The 25,705-nt window shown below is 31.7% G+C and overlaps 4 protein-coding genes across 4 annotated transcripts; 3 read left to right on the top strand and 1 right to left on the bottom strand.

Moving 5' to 3' along the window:
* The first annotated feature begins 459 nt into the window (after positions 1 to 459).
* On the top strand, positions 460 to 7,818 carry LOC114173659 (uncharacterized zinc finger CCHC domain-containing protein At4g19190). The gene is made up of 8 exons (XM_028058165.1): positions 460 to 783; positions 3,048 to 3,362; positions 3,437 to 3,499; positions 3,583 to 3,740; positions 3,843 to 3,953; positions 5,223 to 5,424; positions 6,278 to 6,392; positions 6,492 to 7,818. Exons 2-8 carry the CDS (start codon positions 3,153 to 3,155, stop codon positions 7,550 to 7,552), a joined length of 1,920 nt encoding a protein of 639 aa, XP_027913966.1. The 5' UTR covers positions 460 to 783; positions 3,048 to 3,152; the 3' UTR covers positions 7,553 to 7,818.
* A 1,355-nt stretch (positions 7,819 to 9,173) lies between these two features.
* On the bottom strand, positions 9,174 to 11,050 carry LOC114171300 (protein TRI1). The gene is made up of 2 exons (XM_028056423.1): positions 10,660 to 11,050; positions 9,174 to 9,584 (listed from the first exon to the last, which is right to left on the bottom strand). Exons 1-2 carry the CDS (start codon positions 10,927 to 10,929, stop codon positions 9,459 to 9,461), a joined length of 396 nt encoding a protein of 131 aa, XP_027912224.1. The 5' UTR covers positions 10,930 to 11,050; the 3' UTR covers positions 9,174 to 9,458.
* A 4,884-nt stretch (positions 11,051 to 15,934) lies between these two features.
* On the top strand, positions 15,935 to 19,135 carry LOC114169123 (F-box protein SKIP31). The gene is made up of 9 exons (XM_028054161.1): positions 15,935 to 16,321; positions 16,475 to 16,684; positions 16,858 to 16,931; positions 17,318 to 17,393; positions 17,612 to 17,722; positions 18,067 to 18,241; positions 18,358 to 18,476; positions 18,676 to 18,736; positions 18,848 to 19,135. Exons 1-9 carry the CDS (start codon positions 16,244 to 16,246, stop codon positions 18,916 to 18,918), a joined length of 975 nt encoding a protein of 324 aa, XP_027909962.1. The 5' UTR covers positions 15,935 to 16,243; the 3' UTR covers positions 18,919 to 19,135.
* A 2,647-nt stretch (positions 19,136 to 21,782) lies between these two features.
* Positions 21,783 to 24,009, top strand: LOC114173825 (glycine-rich protein A3-like). The gene is made up of 3 exons (XM_028058453.1): positions 21,783 to 21,974; positions 22,460 to 22,827; positions 23,300 to 24,009. Exons 2-3 carry the CDS (start codon positions 22,503 to 22,505, stop codon positions 23,563 to 23,565), a joined length of 591 nt encoding a protein of 196 aa, XP_027914254.1. The 5' UTR covers positions 21,783 to 21,974; positions 22,460 to 22,502; the 3' UTR covers positions 23,566 to 24,009.
* Positions 24,010 to 25,705: the final 1,696 nt, after the last annotated feature.

The raw sequence follows: 25,705 nt of genomic DNA, 5'->3' as shown, positions 1-25,705 counted from the left end.
GCAAACACAATCATTGCCGAATCGCTTTCTGGTCCTCTTTCACCAAAGATTAAAATTGATTTTTGCTGTTTTTTTAAAATTATGGTGAAATGAAATTAATGGAGATCGAAATTTCGTGTAGTTAAGACCAACATGATTCATCACATCAGCATTGATTGATAGCTGTTGAACTCACAGAATAATTGAGACAAATTATTAATGGCATTGATTATTCTGTGTATCCAGCAGCTTCATTATGCTTTGGTAAAGTGTGTACCTAGAGATGGCAAAATGGGTCGGGCCCGATGGGCCGGCCCGCCAGCCCGACAAAAAAAACACGGGTCGGGTCAAGAAATTCAACCCGCCAACCCAATACAGCCCGGCCCGTCAAGCCTGCTGGCCCGTCGGGCCAACCCGTGGGCCAAAACGGGCCAGCCCGCGGCCCGTGCCAATTAATTAAAAAAATGGCACGTGCATATTTCAGCATCCCTCACACTCACACACTCTGTCTGCGCTCCCCACCCACCCACCCAATCTCTCCCTCCGCGCACTCTCTCTGTTTGCGATTTCCATTCTCAGGGCTCGCTTCTCTTCCACTGACGTCGCCGCTGGCCACCGCGAAACACACAGGCCACCACGTCGTCGTCGCTAACCATACCCGCTTCTCTTCTCCTCCACCTTCACATCCACCACGCGTTGGCTATTTCGAGAAAACAGCGTCCACGACCACCGCGAAAACAGCGGAGCCACCGTCGGACTGTGATTGGCGGACGATTTCGACCGCCACGACCACCACGAACACAGGTTTGTTTGTAATTTGCGTTCTGGTTCCCTTTTCTTTCAATTTGTAACCTAAATTTATGATTTTCGTAACCCTAAAATTGGTTTCCTGTAATTGGAAGTTATGGTGTATGTGTGGTTGTTGTTGCTGCGATTTGTCCTTGTTTGGATTGGACCCATTCTGTGAATCATAATTGTTGTGCTGTTGTTGGTTAAATTTTCCCCCAATTTCAATTTCGTAGTTGCTGCCGTTTTGGTGTGGTGGTGATGTTCATTTCTTTTTTTCTTGTTTTTCTAGTGTTACTATTTTTTATCTGACTGTGTGATAGGCTGATAGTTGTGGTTGTTTTCTTTGTTTGTCTGTTTATCTGTAATCATGTTGGAGATATGTGGAGAACATGTATTTCATCGTTGCACTGTGATCAAATAAATACTGCCACTGTTTCATATTGTTCTATCATCCTTGAGACAAAAATATGTTCTTCATTAATGATTGAATTATATGATAGAAAGTACCAAGTTGCAAAGTTGTATGTGCCGTGTTTGCAAAGCTGGGATTGAGTTGTTTGGCCTTAACTTAAACTGAAATTTGCTTATACACTGCAGTATATTTGATGTAGAACTATAATGCCACCTCCTTTTTAACTGTTCTGAACTCTTATTTGTTTGAGGCATCTCTACCGGGGTTTGATGATGGGGAGATTTCAGAAGATGCTCCTATTGATTTGGAGGGTTTAGATGCTTCTGCAGCACATGTTGCCAAACAAATTATACAACCTCTCATCCATAATTAATGCTTCTATTTTTTTTTTATGTAACTGTTTGCACTTTGGTAATGCTCCATGCCTAAAGTACTCTAATTCAGACTTGTTATTGATGTTGCAACAGTGTCTTGATGACTTGCAGAGAGCAAAATGTCATTTATATATATTGTAGGGTTGTTTGTTTTGTGATCAGTTATATTATATACTGCAGGGTTGTTTTTGTTGAAATATGATTTTGGACTGAAAATGTAACATATGGAAAAAAGCCCGCGGGCCAGCCCGCTAGCCCGCCAGCTTGCGGGCCGGGTTCAAAAGTGTAACCCGTTTCACCCTTGCGGGCCAGCCCGGCCCGGCCCGTATAATCGGACCAAAATCGGGCCGGGTCAAAACGGGCCGGACTGGCCATTTTGACATCCCTACATATTACACTTTTCAAACCTAGTAAAGATGTGTAAAAAGAACTAGGTCATTTCTTCTACACTTCTTCCATCAAATTTTTGTATTTCGGAATTACAATCTAAAGTACAATTTTTTTTTATTACGGATTTAATATTTCAGAATATAAAATTAAATATATATTCTAAATTGTGTAATATAGAATACAAAATATATTTCAAAATAATTCTGAATTTGAATTTTAAATTATATATTTCAAAATACAAAAGAAAAAATGCATTCTAAATTATATATTTCAAATACAGTCTAAATTATACCGGCCCATTGTGACTCTTAAGTGGATAGTTTTTTCATGCACCCTTATAAACTTCTTTTTACACTCCCGACAAATTCTTGTATTCTTCGTATATAAATTTTTATTCTAAAATGTATAATTGAAAATACGACTTTTATTTTGTATTATGTGATATATAATATGAAACATAAATTTAAATTATAAATTATTCAATTCATAATATATTTTGTATTTTATAATCCAAAACATAAAAAATTATATTCTAAATTATACATTTCTAAATTTAAAAACTTAAGGGGTTGTAGCTGGAAATTTCGAAGTAACATGAAAAAATGGCCCCTTAAGTGTCGAGTAATTTATATCTTGATAATGCAAACAAACAATAGCCTAGTTATACTTAATTTCTCTCATACATAATATAAAAAAGTTGAAATTAAATAATATTTTTAAAATATATTTTGTTATTCATTTGTAAGAATTATATTTAAAATCTATTAGCCTTGTGATAAATAATTTTAACTAGTATTTGTTTTAAATGCTTTATTTACAATATATAAATTTTAGGGTTAGTTATACATTTAAGAAAAAAACAAAGAACATAGTCATAAAAAATCTTTATTTGGTAAAAAAAGTTATATATGTTTTAGTCCTTTAATATTTCTTAATCAAATTAATATATCTAATAAAAACTTATCTATATTAAAATTATAAAAATATTTATTTTATAATTAATTTTTGCAATATATACTATACACCTATCTTTCCACTAATTTATCTAAAAAACAATTCAAAATCTAATTCAGTGACATTTCTGGATTTAAAAAAATTGACAGGTTTTACAGTATTCTTGAATCATCATTCTGTTCTGTTGTTGAAGAAGGGTGAAACATAAACAGTGCTCCAGAAAGAGAGGTGAAGAAGAATCGGGAATCTATGTGATGGAGGGGGAAGAAGGAGGAATAAGGCTGAGCAAGCGAATCGCGAACGGAGAAGTTGATTACAAGACCAAATCCGGCACCGCCTGGAGCCACTCCTATCTCAACCAGAAGCCATGGCATCCTCTCTCTTATCCCAACCAACGCCGCAAGTGGATCGCCGAACAAACCCACGCCAATCGCCAACGCCGCGTCGAAGAGGTTTCTCGCGAGGTAAGTTTTCTTTGATTCCTGCCATTCTATAGCAATTCGTCATCCAATTAATTACTCTCTGTTTGCGGTTCCAGTTCGCGCAGGAGCAGGAGTTCTTTCGCCAAACCGCTCTTATCTCCAAGAAGGAGAAGGAAAAGGTTCGCATCGCATCCTCTCTTTCCTCGTGTTTCATAGTTTCATTTTCTTCGTGGCTTGTTATTGAAATTAGGGTTTTGTGTAGGTGGAGCTTATGCAAGCTGTTAGTTTCATGTACGTTCGTCCTCCAGGTTACAATGCCGAAAGCGCCAAAGCTGCGGAGATGAATGATGAGAAGAAGCGAGAAGATATGGACAAGGGACCTCAACACGATGATGCTCATGATGGACCTTCCTCTTCAATGTAACCTCTTCCGTCGCTTACTTTGTGTTAAATAGTAATGGAATTATTATGTCACTTGGAGTTCATGTATGATTGTATATACTCGTGTTTCTTGCCTTGCAGACCACAGAGTACGAATTTGAATGAAGAGAAGAAAAAACCGAGGCCCAAGGATGTTTTTGGGCGGCCTCTTCCGACAGAAGAAGAATTCGAAGTTCTTAAAAATGCACCAAGGTATGCCAGTTGCTGTTATTTTCTGTGGTTTGTGCGTTTGTATTATTGCCTGGCCTGCGTATGAATGTGTTTTATGCTCCGACACAACATGTATCTGAAGTGCGGAGCTTATTTTGAAAATAATAAGATAGGATACATGCCTATTGAAAAGTTGTACAATTTTTTAAAAAATATGATAAATATATGATTGTTACCAAATTATAATCAAATGTATTAAACATTGTCAGAATAAAAATTATAAATTATTTTCATCATAAAAGTAACATTCTTTTATACATAAGATATTTCGTTAATAATTATCGGTAAAATATTGGTGGATCATAGGTTTTATATAATATTAAAAAACTATCTGGTGATGTGCTTATTTTAATTTGGTTGGATTGCTTGATCTTCGCCAACCAGAAGCATAATGGAGTCTTAGTTTAGAAAGTTACATTTTTTGCCGCTCGTGGAGATCACGTTTGTTGGTTTCTCAATTATGGGTTAAAATAGGTCAAACATTTCTCAGAGTGAAACTTAAAGAAACTTAAATTACTTGTCATCGAATCACTTGGATAATTGGCTTGCTATTTTGTTGGGCATGACTTCAGAACATTTAAGAGTTGAAATAAGGATAATATGAAGTACAACATTTGCCAATTTAGGCTCTAGACCAAGATGGATTCTATATTATATCCAATGTTGAAACTTGAAAGGATAGAGTAGACTTATTGGTCTTTTCAAAGGTTTTTCTATTTTGTTATTTCAGTTCAAGCTGGTGAAAATATGGTTTTTAAAACTTGTGCAAACCACTTTTCGTAAGTGTACGCCATCCTTTAGTGAACGTAACATGTAGGTTTGAAGTTTAAACTTATTGGAAGTGATAAGTTCACTGCTGGAAACTATTATTTCTTCTTTGTTTTAAGAACAACTCTGGATGTTAACACCACAGTTTCAAACAATCACACTGAGCATTTCTTATTAGTCGGGTACAGGGAAAAAATTATCTGTAGTTGTTACATCATGGATGTGAGGTACATGTTAATACACCATATATGTGTTGAAAGTGACCAAAATATGTAGTGTATCAAGTGCATCCTAGATCAGTTTCTTGTTAATTGACAGATTGGTAAAACTATTCTTATTTTTTATTATTGAATATGACAACCAAATTTGTATTTATATATTTTGAAATGGATGTGTATTCTTCACGTTTAGTTGCTGCTGTTAGATCCTATAAACGTTTGTCAACCTATTTAATTGTGCTTTTAGTAACTGAATGGTTTTTAGACTGGAAACAGGAGTTCCTGCCAGGGTGAAACCTTTTGCAGTTGAAGTTCGTAATGTAAAATGTTTAAGATGTGGGAACTACGGTCACCAAAGTGGTGATCGTGAATGTCCCTTGAAGGATGTTATAATGCCTAGTGAGGAAAGCAGATTGAAAAGAGATGATCCCTTGAATGCTATCCTTGCTCACACAGATCCTACAGAGGTCAGTTGCTAATTTAATTGAACCATTGTTTTGAAGATTTTGCAATTCAGTCTTTGACTGTGAATGATTACACTTGTGTCAATAGAGTATAGTTTCGTTAAATTTTTGTAATCATTTTTTTTTTTGTTGACGTTTATTAATTTGAACTTTGAAAGTGAATGTTTTTTGTATTCTTTTATTTCCTCACTCTTTTATTCTGTTCAATTTCACTGTTTGAAGCTATTGAATTGCAATATACTTATCCTATCCTTATAGAATTAATACAACTTGTGCCATGGTAAAATTAATTACAAATTGATGTTCACATATGCTGAAAATGGCTTGTGCAAAATTGTCATTTCTGCTTATCTTTATTTCAATCCCAATCTCTAATGAGTTTAAGATCTTCGGGACATAAATCCACTTGCAACCAATCGTTGACTATGTGCAATCTCTGATGGTGTGTTTGGGTTAGTTAGTTTTACTTTAGTCAAAGATGAAATGAAAGTGAAAATGTTCTAGTGAGATACTGTGTGAAATAATACAAATTAAGCATGTACATATCTCAATGAAAAAGTTAGTTTAGAACATGGAAGGGAAAAAATCTCCCTCTTATAGATGAAGGGCAGAGAATATGAATTCAGGAAGAATTTGAGAAAACAGCATTAGCTGGACAACTTTAGATTTCTGCAGTGTTTTTAGCGTGCCTCCCACCAATGTCCTTTATTGTACATTCAATTTGATATTGAGAAGTGGATTTTTATGTGTTGTGAAATTGTAACCTTGATGATTGAAGATGTGTACTATTTTTTATCTCCTAAAATATGATATATAATATTGACATATATTTTATCATGTTTGCCAACTGATGCAGCCCCTAAAATGGGAGCTTAAGCAGAGGCCAGGAATCAGTCCTCCTCGTGGAGGTTTCAAGCCTGATGATCCCAACCAGCAGATAGTTGCCGAGGACATATTTGATGAGTATGGAGGTATCTGCTAGCAGCTTACTTTTGAACTTATTTGGTGGATGCCTTTAAGTCTCAGATGTTCGTCTAAAAGAAATCATAATTATTGTTTATTTTTTTCAGGTTTTCTTGGTATGGATAATATACCTGAGTTATTAACCAACTTTTCTAAGAAACCAAAGAAGTCCAAAAGGAGTAAGCACAAAAGGCGGCAACAAATAAATTCAGATAGTGAAGCATCATCTGACGATGGAGAAAGGAGACGTAAGAAAAAAAAGGTTAAGGTAAAGAAAAAGAAGCAGGATCATGTAAGGTCAAGTTCATCTGAAACTTCGGTCTCTGAAGAAGGTCATAGAAGGAGCAGACACAAGAGTTTGCATTTATCTGAAGATTCTGACAGTTACAGGAATTATCAAAGTAGGTCTAAACAAGAGCCTTCCTTTTTGTCCAAAGGTTCTGACCGTCGTAGGCATGGTAGGAATAAACATGACAGAAGAAAGCATCCTTATTCATCTGAAGATTCCGACAGTCAGACGGATAATCAAAGTAGAAAGAATGTACAAAAGCGTGAGAGGAAATATACCAAAAAAAGTAAACATGACAGAAGAAAGCATACTTATTCATCAGAAGATTCTGACAGTCAGAGGGATGATCAAAGTAGAAAGAATGTATCAAAGCATGACAGGAAAGATACAAAAAGAAGACGTTCATATTCCAATGAGGATTCTGGTCCTGCATTTGATCATACTGATAACAAGAGCAGGGATGTGATTTCTTATTCATCTGATTCTAGTCATCAAAGACAACCCAAGTTTAAACAGAGCAGCCATAAGCATCCATCAACCGCCTATTCCGATTCTAAAAAGCATAACATAAATTTTGGTTTCGATCGCTACCAAGGAAATCAGAAGAGCGAAGCTGTGCAATCTGATTCACCTGAAGATTCTCATGTGGACAGAGATTATCAAAATATAAGAATCAAACCAAGGTATACGCCCAAGTACTCTGAACATCCCGAGAATGATACGGATAAACAGAACAGGAAAAAACAGTATTCATCGAAGGATTCTAGTGCCGATGGGTATAATAGAAGTAAAAAAAGTAGATATGAGCGTTCTTATTCATCCGATTATTCTGATCATCGTGAGAAACATCACGAGTCGAGAAGGAACTACAAGCGATGAATAGATAGCTCATTGCAACTGTCAGAAATGATTAGATCAGGCAGAGTAGGTCTTCGTAAGGAATGTCAAATTAGTAACACTACTGTCATCGTTATGTTCACTGTGACCATTTGTCTATTAAAGTTTTTTTTATGTATTACACAGCAAGTGATTCTTGTATCGTGTGTTTTCCATATCACTCGCGATTAACAGTTGTCCTTCCCTTTACTGATTTCCTTCTTTAATGAAGGAAGTCTTTTATTTTGCTCATTCAATGTTTGGATTCAGCTCTTCTAAAGGAAACACTTAGTTTAGAGGATAAAGCAAGTATTTTTACTTTTTGAGAAAACTCAAATTTTGAGAAAAACTGAAATTTTGAAATCAAGTATGTACATGTATAACGAGTTTAATATAATGAATTATTAGTGTGAAGTGAATTTGTCATTTAATATATATTTGTTAGTATGATTTCTGAAGACAACTATTGCACAAGTTAATAAACTTATTGTATATAATGATTTGAGATTAAAGAATAATATGTGAAATTAAAACATGTTTAAACTCATTGGCTGTTAATGAAAAATATGTGAAATTTAATTTCGTCCTTTAGGTTTCAATTTATGTTTCTAATTTCATTTTATCCAATCTAATTGTATTAAATTATACTTTAATTTGGTGAACTAACATTATTTCATTTAAGCTTAAGCTGTTTTTATTTTTATACTTGATGTGAATATAAGTAATTCTGAAAATAATCCATCATCACATATGATAGCTGATTGATAATAATGATTTTAAGGTAAACAATTATGTGTTCAAATTGAAAGAGAACCGAGTGAACAATGTTGACTTACAAGATCTAGAGAAACAATAATGCCTTCTTTTCAGGAGATACAATGTAAATTAATTTCTCAGACTTCCTTCTTCATAACAATTTAAATCGCAATTTGAGAAATGATGAAATGCTAAATATAAACCAGTCAACAGGTACTGTAATCGTAATTGGCCATATTATCTGCAACTAAAATGTTATGTTGAACTCATTATTTTATTTATTAATATATGAAAAATATTCATGTACACCCAAAATATTAATCTATATCTGATTTATGCTTAAAATAAAATTTGTTTGGGATATAATATGATAAAAAGGAGAGATAAAAAACTATATATATATATATATATATATATATATGAGATGTATAAGCCTGATTGTCCTTATTATACATAGTATGCATTAACAATTCCGTATTAAAAAATATCAAAATACAAATTTACAGAAATTAATTCACAAGCTCTATAATGTGCAATGAATAAAATAGCCAATACTGAATTTATGTTTCCCTTTATAATTTATGTTTTTAAGTTACGATACACAACAGTGAAAGTAAAAGGAAAATACTGAATCAGTGTAATTTATATGGGTAACATGAATCCACAGTTAATTCGTGAATATCAGTCACCTCGGATTCATTGATGCAAATTGTTGGCCAGTCACATGATGTGCCTGTTTGGTTGAGCATTCAGTACGGTGAATATGCGTCATCTTTGAAGCAAAAAGTACTTGCTTCGTCATTTATGAAATATTTTTGTTTTGATTTGTTAGAAAACACAGATCCTTAATTCAAATAAACTCGCTATGTATCAAATCATGTGATGTCGATAGTGAATAACTGAATGTAAGATTCTAAAATAACAATGCTGAATAACAGGTGACTTGGAAAAACCATGCACATATACTTAAGCCCGAACATGTGAAAGCAGGTAGTAGACAAAATAACACCACTTTCAAAACCCCCCAGTCCGATACCACAAATTTCCATGTTTCTTAGCGGTTGGTCACAAACCATGTTAATTAAAAACCAAATAACCTATTTAATATACTGGAACAAGTTCCCATCACTAAGTGTACCTTCAAAGCTGAATATCAGCCTGATTTCACAAAATGACTAGACAACAGTGAAGCAATCTCTGTGAACCCAACCTTGTCCTTCCCACCAAAAATAGTCTTCAGCTTTGCATCACAAAAGACCTCCCTCTTATTTGAAGGATTCTGCAAAAGAGTAGTTCTGTCATGCATTGTAAAGACAGACAACACTGAAAAGACAAAACAAATTATCCTACTCTATGCGTGGGTTTGGGCTTCAGCTGGAGTTAACAACAAAACAACTTCCTGTAACTTTTGATTCAACTAGAGTTGGAGATTAACTTTGCTTTTAACTGGATGTGAAGAAAATTACCATACATGTTTGTACAATTGTTCTATTGAAGATGAAAGTTGGTTTGGGTTTCCCAACTGAAATCCAAACGTACCCTATAAATAATACCATGAATACTTCCACTTATTTGATAACAGAAAGAGAAAAAAAAAATACATATTACAAAAATGATGGAAAACATACAGCAGAAAGATGCCAGCATAAAAGAAGGATAAAGCCAACAAGATAAAGAATGTCACTAGCAACTCACTAAAAAACTAAAGCAGCATTATCTCAAAGATAAAGATCAGACAGAAACTCCAGAAACCAGCTGATAAATAATCATAAACTATCCCCCTCCTGAAACAAATTATCACCAAATAATAACTCATCTATAACAATCCTAACACAAACAAGTCCCTGCAATTATAGGCGTCTTACTTTAGTCCTTCCTTGAATTTACAACATTTTCACTCTAGTCCATCTTTGTACAAATCGTTTTCCCTTTGCAAAATCCCTTATATTGCAATACGGGCTGTAAAAAATCAAGCTAAAAAGAACTAAAATGAAAGACTTTCTTGAAAGCAACTGAAGCTAAGGCTTTTTGAAATCCGAGACCAAATGTCTACCCCATTCAATTCCAATAACTAGAACAACAGTTTACACAAAACAAAGCACTCAGAGTCACGACTCTAAACCCTAATAGGCAAAAGGCAAGCCATTTCTAGCCTCGTTGAATCACCAATGCTAGTAATCTCCCTTAACTAGTACGAACAAATTCAAAAGTTGTTATGCCAAACATAATAAACAACACTCACTATACCAATCACTACAAACGATGATCTAACACGTGATAAGCACGAAAACAGTCTCTAAGTCCCAAATACGTTTTATTATGTTACAGTGGAAAATAGTCTCTTCCTACAATACCTGAAGATTCTGCTGCTTGATGTACTCCCACACTTTTTTAACAGCGACAGTTCGCGACACTTCAGAAGCGCCGACGAAGTTGCCAAGCTCGGAAGAGACCGGAACCGCCTTCTGTATGCCGGTGTTGGTTCTGGCCATAGCTGGCTTCTTCGCCGCGGGTTTTGCAGCTGCTCCGCCTGATGGAGCAGCTTTTACCTTGGCCGCGCTCTTCGCCGCCGCTGCCATGAATGCCCTGCCGGCGGTCACACCAAAAACCCTTGTTAGCGCCATATTTGCTCTGCGGAAAAACCTTACTCTTGAATTACGAAACCCTAGAGCGTGAGTGAGAGGGTTTAGGCTTTTGGGTTCCCTCCTCCTCGATGATCCCACTGAACTTTTCTATTGTTACGAGTGCGTACATTTAGTAGTGACGTGGCATATTTTTATTGGGTAATATTCTAAAGAGAGCTCGTAGAGGATTTTTATTGGGTAAGGAATAACTGTATAAAACTCAAATATTACAATGCTTTCTTTTCTTTCATTTTTGAGTTTTCTTTCCCTTCCTTCTTTCCCGCTTGAGTTTTCCTTCGTCTCGCAAGATTACATCTAAGTTTTTTTTTTTCATTCGTTTCATTAAAATAGAGTGATGTCAACCGAAATTATAATAATATGATTTTTTATAATAGTGACACGTGTTTCACTTGTGTTTGTTTTTAAATTCATGGATTGGAATTAGCGAATATTTGACAACTTTTTCAACTTAATGATATTATTGTTTTATTTTTATTTTATTTTATTTCAATTATTATAGTTTAATTAGCTTTGAATCTTATTTTATTATGCGTTGTATGTGTAATATAATCTATCATCATCAAATTCTTGCACCAACTGTTGTAACTTTTTTAAGTTTTCCAAATTTTCAATTTGCAACATATACATTTTTCAATTATTTCAATTTAGATTTATTTGATTTTATGAAAAATCAGGATTAACGTTTTATTTTAAATTAATTTACATGGATTAAAATCATTTATTTAACTAATCACACATTTTAATTCTATAGCAATTTTAACTACTTGAATTTTATAACTATTTGAATTCATGTTTTTATTTCATTTTATCAACTTTCCTTTTCAACAATATTATTTAATTTCCATCACTTAAAACATAATCCTTTAACAAATCATTCACATTTTAATTTTAATTTAAAATATTTTCACTTAAAATCTTATTTTATTTAAACTAATCACGCACACTTTATTTCCAACTTAACTTCTACTATTACAATATATTTAGATTTCATTTCATTAATTAATCTTATTTTTTTAAATAATAACTTGCATTTTATTTCAATATAGTATAAACTAAATGTATTTTATTCTAAATTAATTTTAATCATAAAAATTAAAGTTGTAATATCATAATTTGATTGACAACAATATTTTTTTTTATGTATTACATTCCTTAAATCATTTATAAAATTTCCTTTCATTCCTTTTTTATTTTCAAGTCTCTCAAGTCCAAACAAAGTTATGGCATTTGGATGCTTTTATACATTGATTTTTACACTATTACCAGATTTACCCACACTTCAAGTTTCATTGTTGGAAACAAACTTTTTTTCATGTGTTTAATAACATGAATATCTACTATATCCATATAAAAATATAAAATAGATGTCAATTGAAATTACAATAATAAGTTTTGTATTATATTAACACTTTTTCTATTAAGGTTGTTTTAGTTTTTACTGATATGAAATTTGAAAATGAATAAAGCAAATTCTTAACTTTTCTACATCATGACACTTATATGTTTGACAACATGATATAAATGTTAGCTTCTCTATTTTACAGTTTTGTGGTGCTTCATTTCTTTCTTCAAATCTTCCAACGATAACTTAAGCAATTCAGTGTATGAAGATCTGACCCATGAACAGTAATTAAAATTTTTAAGAAGTTCAGTGGTTGTATTTTTTAATAAGTATATATATATATATATATATATATATGTGTGTGTGTGTGTGTGTGTGTGTGTGTGTGTGTGTGTGTGTGTGTGTGTGTGTGTGTGTGTGTGTGTGTGTGTGTGTGTGTGTGTGTGTGTGAGTTTTCGTTTTCTTTTTGTTTAGTATATTTGTTTTCTTACTATACTAATGTACAAAAATCCAGTATACCGTGAGTTTTATGACGTTGTCTTTAATTAAATATATAATAAATAAGTTTAATAATATAAATGGAGAAATTGATAAGTCTAAATGGAATAATTCGTGATAAGAATTACTTCTACTATCTTTGATCTTTAATTAGATGAATATGGAATGAGAAAGAAAAATAGAGAGGTCAAAAAACTTTAGAAAAATTATTTTTATATGGATTTTGTGTTTTAAAACAATGAAACTAGTTCATAACAAAAAATATTTATATTAAATTCTTTTAGTATTAAAATAATTAAGTCTTGTTATTTTTAAACCACTCTCAATTATGAAATATTATTCTCCATGTCTTTAGATTCTTCCACCCAACTAGAAAAAATTTCGTTATTGAAAATTCATTCATCAAATAGAAGGAAAAATTATGTTATCCGCAACTTCTCTTGTAACAACTATTTAGACTTGTCTGAGCTATCATTCTTGACACCTTAACTAACTGAAAATATTGTCTTTGTATTATGTGATATGGCATTTAACAATATAAATTGGCCTAACCACCATTTCCAAAGATAACTTATCACCCTAAAATACAAAGTTTGAATAATCTTTCCACTTGACCAACAAATTATAGTTGATATAGTAAACTTATATTCCACATGCTCTCTACTACCTCTTGTAGGGTTTGCCAAAATATAAAGATAATTTTGGGTCTTTATCGAGGACATGCTAGTAAGCACTTCCCACCACCTTACTCTCACCTTAATATACTACTCAACCAACTTGATCATAGACAACTTTTGGCACACCGACAAGAAAGGAAACATTAATGGTAAACTGATCCATGACCACCCTTCAAGCATCACTCCATTTAAAAAAAAAAACAATGAAACTCATTTTTGACAAAACTATCTATATTAAAAAACTTTAATATTAAAACAATAAAGTCTCACTAATTTTAAACAACTATTAATTCTAAAATATAATTTTTTATGTCTTTAGAAATATAATACTAACATTTATGTCAATTTTTAATAAAAAAAAATGTGAAATCATAATTGTACATGTTTATAGTTATTAATACTTGCATAACTATATTCATTCACAAATAACAATTCATTTTCAAATAAATATTAGACACATTATATGATATGAGATTACAAGATTTAACAGTTGATTGATTAAGTAGTAAGTCAACAAAAATAAATGATTAAGATGACAATGCAACATAATTTATACAGGTTGACTCATTAGTGAACAAGAAAAAGTGAAAGACACATTAGTGTAAAAATAACTTATAATGTCACCAGTTCCATGTTGTCTGCAGTAAAATTCGACGTTAAAAATGCGTCGTGACATTTCTATCTTTCCGTTGCGCGAAATCTCCCACCAAAGTGCAGTGACGACACTAAACTCAAAGGAGGAAGTTCTTAAACCTATTTCACTCTATTGTTCCGTTGTGTTGCTCGTTTGGGTTCAATTTTTCATTCCCCTTGATTACATTTCACATTAAGGTTGATATTTTCATTCACCATTCATTGTTATGTGTCCCAAAAGTTGCATTTTTGTCTTTTTGGATTAACTATGATTTTGTAAAATTCATTAAACTAGCTAGAAAATGTTTTTTGACTCCGATTTTTCCGTGGTGACTCCTATTATGTTGCATTCAAATGTAAAGTTGTCAGGTTCATAGTGATCAAGTTTGGAAGTGAAAAACGTCAGATGGTCATAACTTTTGTTATGAAGCTTAGATATACACTCAACAAATGAAAGTTGTTAGAAATGGGGTGACGAACGCACTACCCAATACCCAAAGAAAATTATTAGGGGTTTGAAATATAAAAAAAAAATCATCATTTACAATATATTTTTTATTTTCTTAGTATTTTTCATCCATTTTTACATACCTGCTTTATTTGAGATATCAAGGATATTTATACGGATTTGAAACTTTTTGTGATGTAGTATTGTATTGTATATTGATTTTCCATAATTTTAATAAAGAAAAATATTGATGAAAAATTAAAAAAAAAACACAACATACTTTACAAAATCGTTTGTTGTAAATACAACATATCTTAATTGATATTTGTTGAGAGACAACAAACATACTTTAAAAACCCAAAATAACATATGTTACATTTTTTATGTTAATGGCGATAAAAATATTTTAGTTTGCTAATTTATTTAGACCCGTTCACAGAACTCGTAATGTTCATGAGTCGACGACAAACCAATACATAACTTGAACAAAAGTTACTAAGTTTTAATCTTTAAGTCACACAAAACTTTTTTATTTTGTTCTTGACTTCTTAAACAAATTCTTTTACATGTATGTAACATTCATAGTTATTTTTTTTTTACTTATACAGTAATTTATGTTTATATACAATAAATATACAAAACATTAAAACAAAATAATTTTTATAAGATATGCGCAAACAATTTTTTTAGGGCTGATTCACATATGGCAATCCAATCATTAGAGAAACACAATCATTAGAGAGGACATACCAACATACAATATCATCCTTAATAAATGAATAAAGTCACATATGTTGAGGAATTTGTGTAAATGATTCCATGTACATGTATTTCTTAAATCTATTCACTTATTTTTTAATCATCGATTCTATCCAAAATCTAGATGATAGACATGATATACTTTAAGGTGAGTATTTTTAAATTGTCACGAAATGTTGTTCTTTTATAAATTACAAACTACAAACTACAAAATGTATTCAATAAAATAGTAATTGGAATAATTTCAATATATATAATGAAATTTATTAATATTAACTGATAGAGGTTGCTTTTAATTTATAAATATAAAACTTGTTAAACGTTAAAATATAGCTTGTAATTTAATTAAGAAAAAGATATTAATGTCATTAAATATATAACTACAAAATTCATATTTATATATAGATACCATTAGATTCACCTAAATTTGTTAGAGAGACAGTTAATTATGTGGATAAATGAATAAAATGATTAATTACATTAATAAAATCACTTTGTAAGAACATTGATAGAAAAAGAAGTGTAAATTAAAACAATGATATGATATTTAAAAAATAAATGATAAATGATAAATACAAAGTATATAAAATTTTACTATATATAAATAAAAGATGGACACCTTTGTGAATGACAAAGATATTTAGATTTAGTCAGGAAAAGAACTGATCTGAACACTATACCTGAGAATCGGGCAGACCCATATGTCAGGATCGGGTCGGGTCAATTCGAGAAAATCCAACCGTCCATTCTGCTTTGCACTATCTCGTCAATCTTCTTTTCTCTCTTGCCGCTTCGTTCCGATTCCGCAACCGTCCTTCGAATTCCGGCCACCGGAGTTCTTTCTTGGTTTTCTGACGGGCGGTATTTGTTCATTTCCGCTTTCGCTTTGATCTCTCGCAAATCTTCTTTCTGCACCTTTCTAGGTTCCTTGACACCATGACCTTCTCCGAAGATGAGGACGAGACTCTGGCACAATTTCTGGAATCAGAGGTTCTCTCAGAGGTCTCTGACAAGGTATTGTGACTGTTTATGGTTTTAAATTTTATTTCGTGTGTAAACCATAGATTAGGGTTTTGATTTGGGGGTTCACCTAGAAAATGTTTGTTCTGTAGTGGCTCTATAGGAAATTGTAGCTCAAGGGTTTAATTTGAGTTCCTTTTGTTGCAGGAAGAGGAAACTGGGGAGGAACCAAAAGCAAAGAGAAAACACGTAGAGCGGGCTGAGAGTACTATAGGAAAACAAATTTCTGATTCATCATCTGCACAGAAGAGCATTGTTGTCAACAATACGGTGGTGTCGAGAAGGATTGAGACTGGTTGTTTCAGCAAAGTTCCACCCGAGCTTTTCCATCATATCCTTAAGTTTCTGTCTTCTGAGGTACCACATAGTGTAGTTTTTTCTTTTTTTTTTTCTTTGTGTGTATAGAAATGTACTTTCTTAAAGTTTTTTTAATAGAGAACTTCCTTTAATTGTGGCACTCCATCTGGATGGATTTTATTTTCTTGTTTGCCTTATGAATTAGTTAACTTTTTTTTTTTCTATGGGTGCAGGACCTTGTTTCTTGTTCCTTAGTCTGTAGGTTTCTAAACTGTGCTGCATCAGATGAGTCATTGTGGCGTCGTCTGTAAGTATATATCGTTCCCTACTCCAAGTTGCATCTTTTCAAAGTGTTATTGAGATATGATATTTCTTGGAGATTTCTTGGAGATTTATCTTAGGATTAGCTTGTGTGGACTGGTTTGGATTTTACATGTTTTTCGATTTGGGAGTTGATCACTGTCAATTAGCTAGTCTTGATGTTCTACTTGACTCAGGAGTGCCAGTCCCATATCTGCTGGGTATGAGAGACGGAACTCCCTATTTGAAGTGGTGGCTGCCCCTATTTTATCAGCTTGGCTCTGAGGAGTTGGTTCTCCTCTTTTTAAGTTCTTGTTATTTTTGTTTCCTTTTTTACCTATATGTATTATTAAAATACATATTTATAGCTAACTCATGGTAAAAAAATTTCAGGTACTGTATGCGATGGGGTATTCTCCCCCCTACCCGGAAGTTAAGGGAATGCCCATGGAAGAAGTTATACATTCAGGTGTGTGCACAATTTATATTCTGATTTTTTTAGTAGCATTTCATTCTTGCATCAGTTTGTAGTTTTTGGTGAGGACTTTGATTGCATAAACTGAAATATACATAACACACGTTAACGAATGTATTTTAATCTTTACTCTCTGAAACTTGGATGGAGTTAATCAACTGTACTTCGTGAACTCGTTTGATCTCTCAACAACTTTTGTTATTATTATGCAGCGTGATGGAGAGGACATGGTTGAACTTGTTAGGAACTGCCAAAATGAGTTTAAGGAGTACTACATTCAAATGCAAGCAGCTAAGCGAAGTCAAGCTCCTCTTCCTTCACAGGTAATGATGGAAATTATTATAATGTGGAACTTTATACTGATACGTTGAGATTGAGATCCTTTCAGCTATCTAAAGAAAACCTAGATTAACAGTTCCAGTCTTTCTACAACTTTTCATGATCCACAGGTGTCTCTCCTTTCAGTCGAAGGGGGGAGGAAAGGACGGAGTTGAAGTTTATATAGCACTGATTATTTGTTTTGAGATTTTATAATATTATGCTAATGTTGTTTTGGAAAGTAAATTTGCATCTTTTATATTATGATCTCATTCATCTACTCATACATCTATATAATAGATGCTTCTTAACTGTTTGTTATTTGCCCCCCTTTTTTCTTCATATGAAGTTGAAGGACGATAGGATAATTCTTGACAAAACATTAGCTGATCAAGTGGCATCATGGAAAAGCAGCAGGGGCCTAAGTGATGCAGTGGTGGTTGATCATACTTGTTCTGGGGAAAATTGCTCTTACTACCAAATTGGAGATGTATTTATTTGCGAGAAGACTGGACAAGTTCATGGTGGGAGCATTATCTATGCCAATGCTTCTACGTGCTTTAATTAACGTTTTTTACATTAAACTTAAAATCCTTTGGCCTGAGTGGAACTTATAATTTGCGCTTATTTTCTTTTGTAGTTTGTGACGATACATGTAGAGAAGTAATTATGGATCCCACAAACGAGCTTTTGGTATGTACAATATCAGGTCACTGTTTTGATAGATTATTGTCACCTTCCGAAATGGAGCCTGATGCTGTAAGTGTGAATGTTCTTTAACATGATATTTTATATTGTTTACTGCAATACATTACATATCCATGAAAATTGATCTTTTTAAAAGGGTCAGTATATATAATAAATTTATACTGTAAACAAATGCATATTTATAAAAAAATAAGTTAATGGTTACTTTTGTGAAACCTCCTAATGTTTTCTTATTCTTTTGAAATTTCAGGAGCAGCAGCAAGGTAGTGTGGCTGATGAGGCAGAACCATTTATGGGATCTGGCCGTTTTGGTAAACTTATCTATTTGTCTTTGTTCCTTTTTTCTGGAGTTGTTAAAATCCAGCCCTTGCGCATCACAGCGTGTATTTTCATTCTTCTGACGCATATTTCCATTTTAACAGCACGAGCTTATTTGCTGGGGTACAATTGTGCTGATGAAAAGGAGCTTGAAGCTACTTTGAGGTTTTGCTGATCCCAGCTTTGAGCTTTATACTGGATGATCCTATGTTTCATCATTTACCTGTTTGTTGTTTAACATTAAATATGCTGTAGTTTCTATTGGCAGAAGAATACTTGCTTAGTTTAAGATTATGAAACTCTGCTTTTGTCTTGTCTTATATATCACTAGTTTCATCCTTTTAATGTATATATAGTTGAACTTAAGTAGAGAATTTTCTTTTCTCTCGTTACTTAACAGATGGTTTGATATGTTCTAAAATTAATAATTAGTGACATTTTTAATTTGTTATTTTTTCCTATATTACGTGGCTGATTTTGGTGCCTGTTATTTTACTTGCTTAAATTAAGTACTTGTACTTTTTAAATTAATAAAAAATAATTAATATTCCATCTTATTATATATTATAACATCCAATTTGAAAATAGAAATTTTGCTCTATTCGTTGTTCCAACTAGACATTCTTGATACTTTTCTCTGTTTCTTTATCTTTTATTTTTTATTTTTCTAAATTGAAAGAAAATTATGAATAGTGAAACTAATTTTATATTACAATGTAAATAGTGAATTTAAAATGTATATTATATACTAAGATGAAAGAACAGAATGCAATTGAGAACAAATTTACTTTTGCTTCAGACAAGTTCTTTGTTGTATTTTCCTTTTTTGGTCAGGGTGTCTTTTGATAAAGCAGGTGTTTAGCGTTATTGACTTCTTCTTGAACTTCTTTGATACTTTTTTGAGACTTTTCATAAACTAAACACATGCACACGAAAAACTGTCGTGTACTGTTCTTATTTTATATATATATATATATATATATATATATATATAAAAGATAACTGATTCTCTCTCTGCTAGTAGATATGTCGTCTTTTTAAGTATAGACTTTATTTCTTTTATTTGTTTAAATCAATACATGAGAATGGGATAAAACGTTTTTTAACCTTTCAACTATTATTGAATTTATCTTTGAATTAGAGCGTGTATGAAAACAATTATTATTTTTTATAATGAAATTAATCAAACATAAAATAGTTAAATGTGTAATAATTATCGTATGTAATGCATCACAATATTGAATTCAAGTTATAATGAATATTTACTTTATTTGAAAAATTAATTTAATTATCTGGATAAAATCATATTCCCCCTCCACATTTCCTCATAAAGTTCATTTAAAAATCCTTGGATATAATCATATTTCACCTCCACATCTCATAAAGTTCACTTGAAAATCCCTTGTATTAGTATTTCACTAAATTATTTCCTTTTACTTGCTATTTATTGTTGTTAAAAGTATTATTGATTTGGAAAATATAAAGATCTTAAGCAATTGAAAACTTCAAAAACTAAAATATATCACTAATAAAAAGAAACAGAAATCACTTTATTTCTCACTTTAAATCCTATTTAAGCATGCATATTTTGATCAATGTAATTTTTGAAAGTTCAAGTACTTTTATAATTCAAAATTTCATTTATTTTAGAATTATTTATCTACTAATATACTTTTCATAATATTTAAAAAACTTTATTAAAATGAGTTATCCTTCTAAAATTCCCTTTCCAAGAACTAAAGTGAATGTTGTGAGCCTCTCATATAAATATAAATGAATCAGATTCTTTGCTTTATTTTATTTAGAATGGAACTGGATACCGTAAATCAACCAAAATTGATGAATATAAAAAAGGTTATTAGATTTTTATTTTTCTTTTAGAGCGGTGGTGATGAAATTAGAATCTAGGGTCCCAATGGAGTAAATCAAGTGGGTTGAGTACAATGTTTTTTTTAAAAAAAAAAAAAAACTTTCTTTCCGTTTCAGCCTCTAAATTAGAATCAGACTGAGACATATTCATTGCAGTTACTAAGATATTATTATTATTATTATTATTATTATTATTATTATTATTATTATTATTTCGGCATATGCTTTTATAATTTTATATTAACTCACTTCAGATCTTTCAAATTCAGTCCTTGAAATTCATTTGTCAGTCCAAACACAACTTTAGTCAAATCAATTTCCTTCAAAATAATAAAACTATGAATATTTCAGTTTTGTCTTGCTAAATTATTCAATTATGTGAAACAACCAACTCAATATATCAGATAAAATAGTAATATACTTTAAAATATTTCAAAATAAAAAATATCATAGAAGAACAATTTAAATATTTTAATATTGAAAATAATGAGTTGTTTAAAATACACACAGTTCCTAATGAATTTGGATGATTAAACATATGTCTTGAATTACATTAATATTTATAAATACAAACAAATGAATTTTATTTGGTGTTTCAAATTTATTTTTTACATATTTTAATTAAAATATAAAAACAATTCTTCTATGTGGAATCTATTTTATCTTTTAAACTTATTCTTTAAATATATTTTCTAATTAAAATAGTTATATTATTAATTTTACTATTTTTAAATTTAGCTATTTTTCTTTTAAGTTTGTCCGTTTTTTAAATTTAACTATTTTTTAATTATAAACTATTTATAATACAAATAAAATATATTTACAATAAAATTACAAAAATTATTTATACATAATTTAATAATTATATTTTTTATAATTATAAAAATAAACACACATACGAATGTATTTTTATTATTCCATACATAATTTAATGATAATAAGGTGATAAAAGTAAATTCAATCACAACATAACCTTAACTTACATAAGGAATATATTACGGTTCTATTTTTACGAGGTTAGCATAAAATTGATATTCTCACCACAAAAATCAAAATTTATATTTTTGTGTATCACTAATTAGGAATTTATGTATCATTTAAAAGAAATACATAATAATAAAAATTAATGTTAAATGAGTTTTTAGGTATACTTTGGAAATTCCACGTCCACCAGGACTGGATTGCATGCTTATGCGCGTCAGAGACGCGTTCCATCCACCCTCTTTTTGACCATCTATCAGACACGTCCTCTCCTTTCTATTTGCAATATTAATGCTTATTATTATAAATACCTATTTCTCTCCCACTTTCTTTCTTTCAATCTTTTCAATTTCTTCCTCCCTTTCTGCAAAATCCGAATATGTGAGTTATTTCTTTGTCTTTATATTTTCCCAATCATTCGTACCTCTTAAATACCAATTTTCATTCAATTGTGTTTTTTTACCTTCTTCATCTGCATGCAAACCCCTCCCCTTTTTATTTTTTGTAGTTGCGATGCTATTTTTTTTTAATTCATGATGTATACATGACTGCTGGTTCAATGTTTCTTTGTTATGGTTGATCATTCAGTGATGTTTAGGCTAATGTTGTCTGATAACGGGTTCTCCTAAAATATCGCACCTTCTGATGTTATTGTGTTCACAATGGTTTAATCATAAACGACAGTGAAAATAAAATTTCGTCTTCACATTCCGTTTTCACGCAAGATCTGTACGGGATTGTTTAATGTTTGTGTTGGATTGGAGAATGCCCATTTTATTTAATTTGTAAAGCAGTATGTGCCTTGTGTGGTTTCTTGTTTTCTTTACAGAGATATGTGATTAATGTGTTCCTCTTTCAATTTGCAGATTCCTGATTGTGAATCATCCATCAGCTTTTTACCTTTGAAAGATGGGAGGTGGCAAGGACAAGCATGATGAAGAAGACAAAGGACTGTTCTCAAATCTGGCTTATGGAGTAGCTCATTCTGCTCATGGGCATCCTCCTGGGGGCTACCCTCCTCCAGGGGCATATCCTCCTCCTCAAGGGTACCCATCTGGACATGGCTACCCTCCACAAGGTGGTTATCCTCCAGCTGGTTACCCCCCTGCAGGTTACCCTCCTGCAGGTTACCCTCCTGCAGGTTACCCTCCTGCCGGGGGTTACCCTCCTGCGGGTTACCCTCCACATGGCTATCCTGCTCCATCTGCTCCACATGGTTATCCTGCTCCACATGGTATCATTCCATCATTTTTATATATGTTTATTAAATATTTTAATCGACAAATGGTTGCAATTCAATTGTATAACTCTTGAAGTTACACGGAGCTCATGATTTAAAATGATCTTATTTGGTGTCTTTTGAACCAAAATATATGCTGTATGATTTACATTACAAGTTCCATATAACATAAAGATGTTTTTGCTGATAAACAATTCATGGATAGTATATGTTAACTCTGACCCGTGGTAATGGGTTGTAATGCTTTATGGCCACATTGTTGCTCTCATTTGTTAATTAATATTGTCTACAGTGATGTTTTCATAATTTCAATATGTATCATGACTCTCCTCTGCTATGCTTGAAATTTGATGTTTATATTTAAACTCAGTTGACTTATGCATTGCCTATTTAAAAGTTTTTTCCCAGCTATTGGAATTTTTAATAATATACTTTAAGGAAGCTAACTTCCATGCTTTGTCATTAGGATCTCATGGGTCTGGTGGACACAGCGGTGTAGGGACAGGAGCATTGCTTGCAGGTGGTGCTGCGGCAGCAGCAGCTGCCTATGGGGCTCATCATCTTTCCCACGGTCACCATGGATATGGTGGATATGGTGGACATGGTGGATATGGACACATGCCGCACGGCAAATTCAAAAACCATGGCAAGTTCAAACATGGGAAGTTTGGCAAGCATGGAAAATTTAAGCACGGGAAGTTCGGCAAGGGTATGTTCAAGAAGTGGAAATGATGATAGTTTGAGTATATGCAACAGCTGTTCTAAATGCTGGTGCGGATTGCCTTTATAAATAAACTCTACTTTGTTTGATGTCTATCCATACTTTGGTGGAACTCTAGTGTTTTTAATTATTTTTTTGAGTCAGACAAAGATGCATCATCAATTCCTTATGAACGGCAAATAGATCCCTGGATAATATTTGCAAGCTTGCAGTTCCTCTAGCAAAGGATTGATTCATGTCTATTGTGTTTTCTTATGTGTACCATTTTAGTTTTAGCCTGGGTTGATTTTACTGAAATGAGAATGGATTCATCACTGTCTTTATAAGAAGACCTTAAACCCAATATCTAGTATGTATAGTTTATATCTTATATATACTGTATATTTGTGTATGTATATGTACTGGTTAAAATAGTTCAAGGGTGGTTCATATATAACATATAGTATTCTGATGAATGCTGTTTGAATGGGACAAAGTCAAAAGGGTTGTGTTGACACCATCTTTTCATCACCATTTTGTCCTCCTTTTCCCCTTGTAGACAGGTTCCATCAGCGCATCCAATATTTCTATTTACCTTTTTAAAATAATAAAATTAATGTGACGTGTATGGTTAATGTTTATTTGCTTATTGTTACATATGATAGATATACTATATTCTATTTCTATCTACTGTAGAGTAAAAAAAGTTATTTTTTAGTATGAATGACAACTTATATCTTTTGTTTCATCGTGTAGTAGGATTAAAAGATGTTTTATAAAATTGTTATGTAAATTAAAAATAATTTAAGCTGATGATTTTAATTCTTCAGATTTTAGAATTTGTTAAGCCTGTTAGTTTTTTTGCTGAAGGCAAGAACATAACATGTGAATAAATGGCCTAATGGTAGTAAGCCTCTGTATCTTCTGTTTAACTATTTGGTATACAATGCTCATGAACACTAAAGTTTGGAGTAGTACTGCAACATAAAGATCTGCATCAATTTGTGACTATGCATTATTTATTCATTTTATAAGAGCAGAAAGCAATACATTGCAGGAATTGGTGTCAGGGTACTGCATTGATTCATTAGTATAATTTTTGTTTTTTTTTTCCCGGAGGGTCTGTTTACCATTATGAGTTTTATTTTGTTTTTAGATCAGAACAAATTAAAATTGAAACCTAGTTTCCTAGTTTGGTTTAAACTTGCAAACCGATTGATTAAAAGTGTTATTATTATTTTTTTTGTTTCTAAGCTTTTCAAGGATTTAACTATATATATATTACAAAAATAAATATTTGATAAATTTTAGTGTTGTTTTAATTAAATAATTCTATCTTTTATTAAATTTATATGTTATATAAAGGAACCATCATTTTATAATGAATTTTGATACATTTTTAACTAGATGATTTTACTTTTTATCAAATTTAAATAGTTGTATTATTTAAAAATATATATAATTGTATAATTTTTAATAAAAAGTGATTGCATAATCCATTAATTTAAAAATAATATCAAATATTCTTTTTTTTTATAAAGTTATTTATGTTTATTAAAATTATGATTTTTGTAAATAAAAGTATAATTACACATACACAAAAAACCGTGAGGTTATCCCTGTAAAAGTAATCCTAATGTTAATTAAATCATTGGTCAAACCATTGACAAATATAAAAAAGGGATGGAAGTTCCTATGACTACATGAGCGAGAGAAAGGCCATATTGCAATTCTTTTTGTAATTTTCTTTACAAACAGAATAAATTACTATAACGGTTACAAACATTATAAGTGTATATGTAGGGGTGGAAAACACCTTGGCATATATAGGAACGACATACGGGTAAAAAGAAAAATAGCAAAGGATAAATAAATATATAAAAAAAATCTTAAAATAAGGTAATCTTGCAAAGTTTAAGTTTAATAAATAGGACATATCTGGGTATTATATATATATAGACACTCTTAATAAAGTAGGTTAGTAGGTTAGTGTTGTCACTTATTACAATTAGAGATGTTATTTTGGATAATGGTTTATGGTTAGTCTTAACTCACTCTTTTCTAAGCTCTTTTGATCACATTTCAAATGAGGGGAAAAAAAAAATCAATCTCACCCTTTTAAGTGAATTAGAATTATGGTTAAGGTGGGTTTGATATATTAAAATACTTTAA

Source organism: Vigna unguiculata, chromosome 2 (assembly GCF_004118075.2).
Source record: "Vigna unguiculata cultivar IT97K-499-35 chromosome 2, ASM411807v1, whole genome shotgun sequence".
NCBI lineage: Eukaryota > Viridiplantae > Streptophyta > Magnoliopsida > Fabales > Fabaceae > Vigna > Vigna unguiculata.
This window is presented reverse-complemented; position numbering and strand designations above follow the sequence as displayed.

Excerpts from the sequence above, each read along its gene's own strand:
- LOC114173825 (XM_028058453.1), top strand. The coding sequence starts at position 22,503 with ATGGGAGGTGGCAAGGACAAGCATGATGAAGAAGACAAAGGACTGTTC. Across the intron at positions 22,828-23,299 it reads TGGTTATCCTGCTCCACATG|GATCTCATGGGTCTGGTGGA; the intron begins GTATCATTCCAT and ends CTTTGTCATTAG.
- LOC114173659 (XM_028058165.1), top strand. The coding sequence starts at position 3,153 with ATGGAGGGGGAAGAAGGAGGAATAAGGCTGAGCAAGCGAATCGCGAAC. Across the intron at positions 3,363-3,436 it reads TCGAAGAGGTTTCTCGCGAG|TTCGCGCAGGAGCAGGAGTT; the intron begins GTAAGTTTTCTT and ends TTGCGGTTCCAG. Across the intron at positions 6,393-6,491 it reads CATATTTGATGAGTATGGAG|GTTTTCTTGGTATGGATAAT; the intron begins GTATCTGCTAGC and ends TATTTTTTTCAG.
- LOC114169123 (XM_028054161.1), top strand. The coding sequence starts at position 16,244 with ATGACCTTCTCCGAAGATGAGGACGAGACTCTGGCACAATTTCTGGAA. Across the intron at positions 16,932-17,317 it reads GAGTCATTGTGGCGTCGTCT|GTACTGTATGCGATGGGGTA; the intron begins GTAAGTATATAT and ends AAAAAATTTCAG. Across the intron at positions 18,242-18,357 it reads GAAGACTGGACAAGTTCATG|TTTGTGACGATACATGTAGA; the intron begins GTGGGAGCATTA and ends TTTCTTTTGTAG.
- LOC114171300 (XM_028056423.1), bottom strand. The coding sequence starts at position 10,929 with ATGGCGCTAACAAGGGTTTTTGGTGTGACCGCCGGCAGGGCATTCATG. Across the intron at positions 9,585-10,659 it reads TCAAGCAGCAGAATCTTCAG|AATCCTTCAAATAAGAGGGA; the intron begins GTATTGTAGGAA and ends ACTCTTTTGCAG.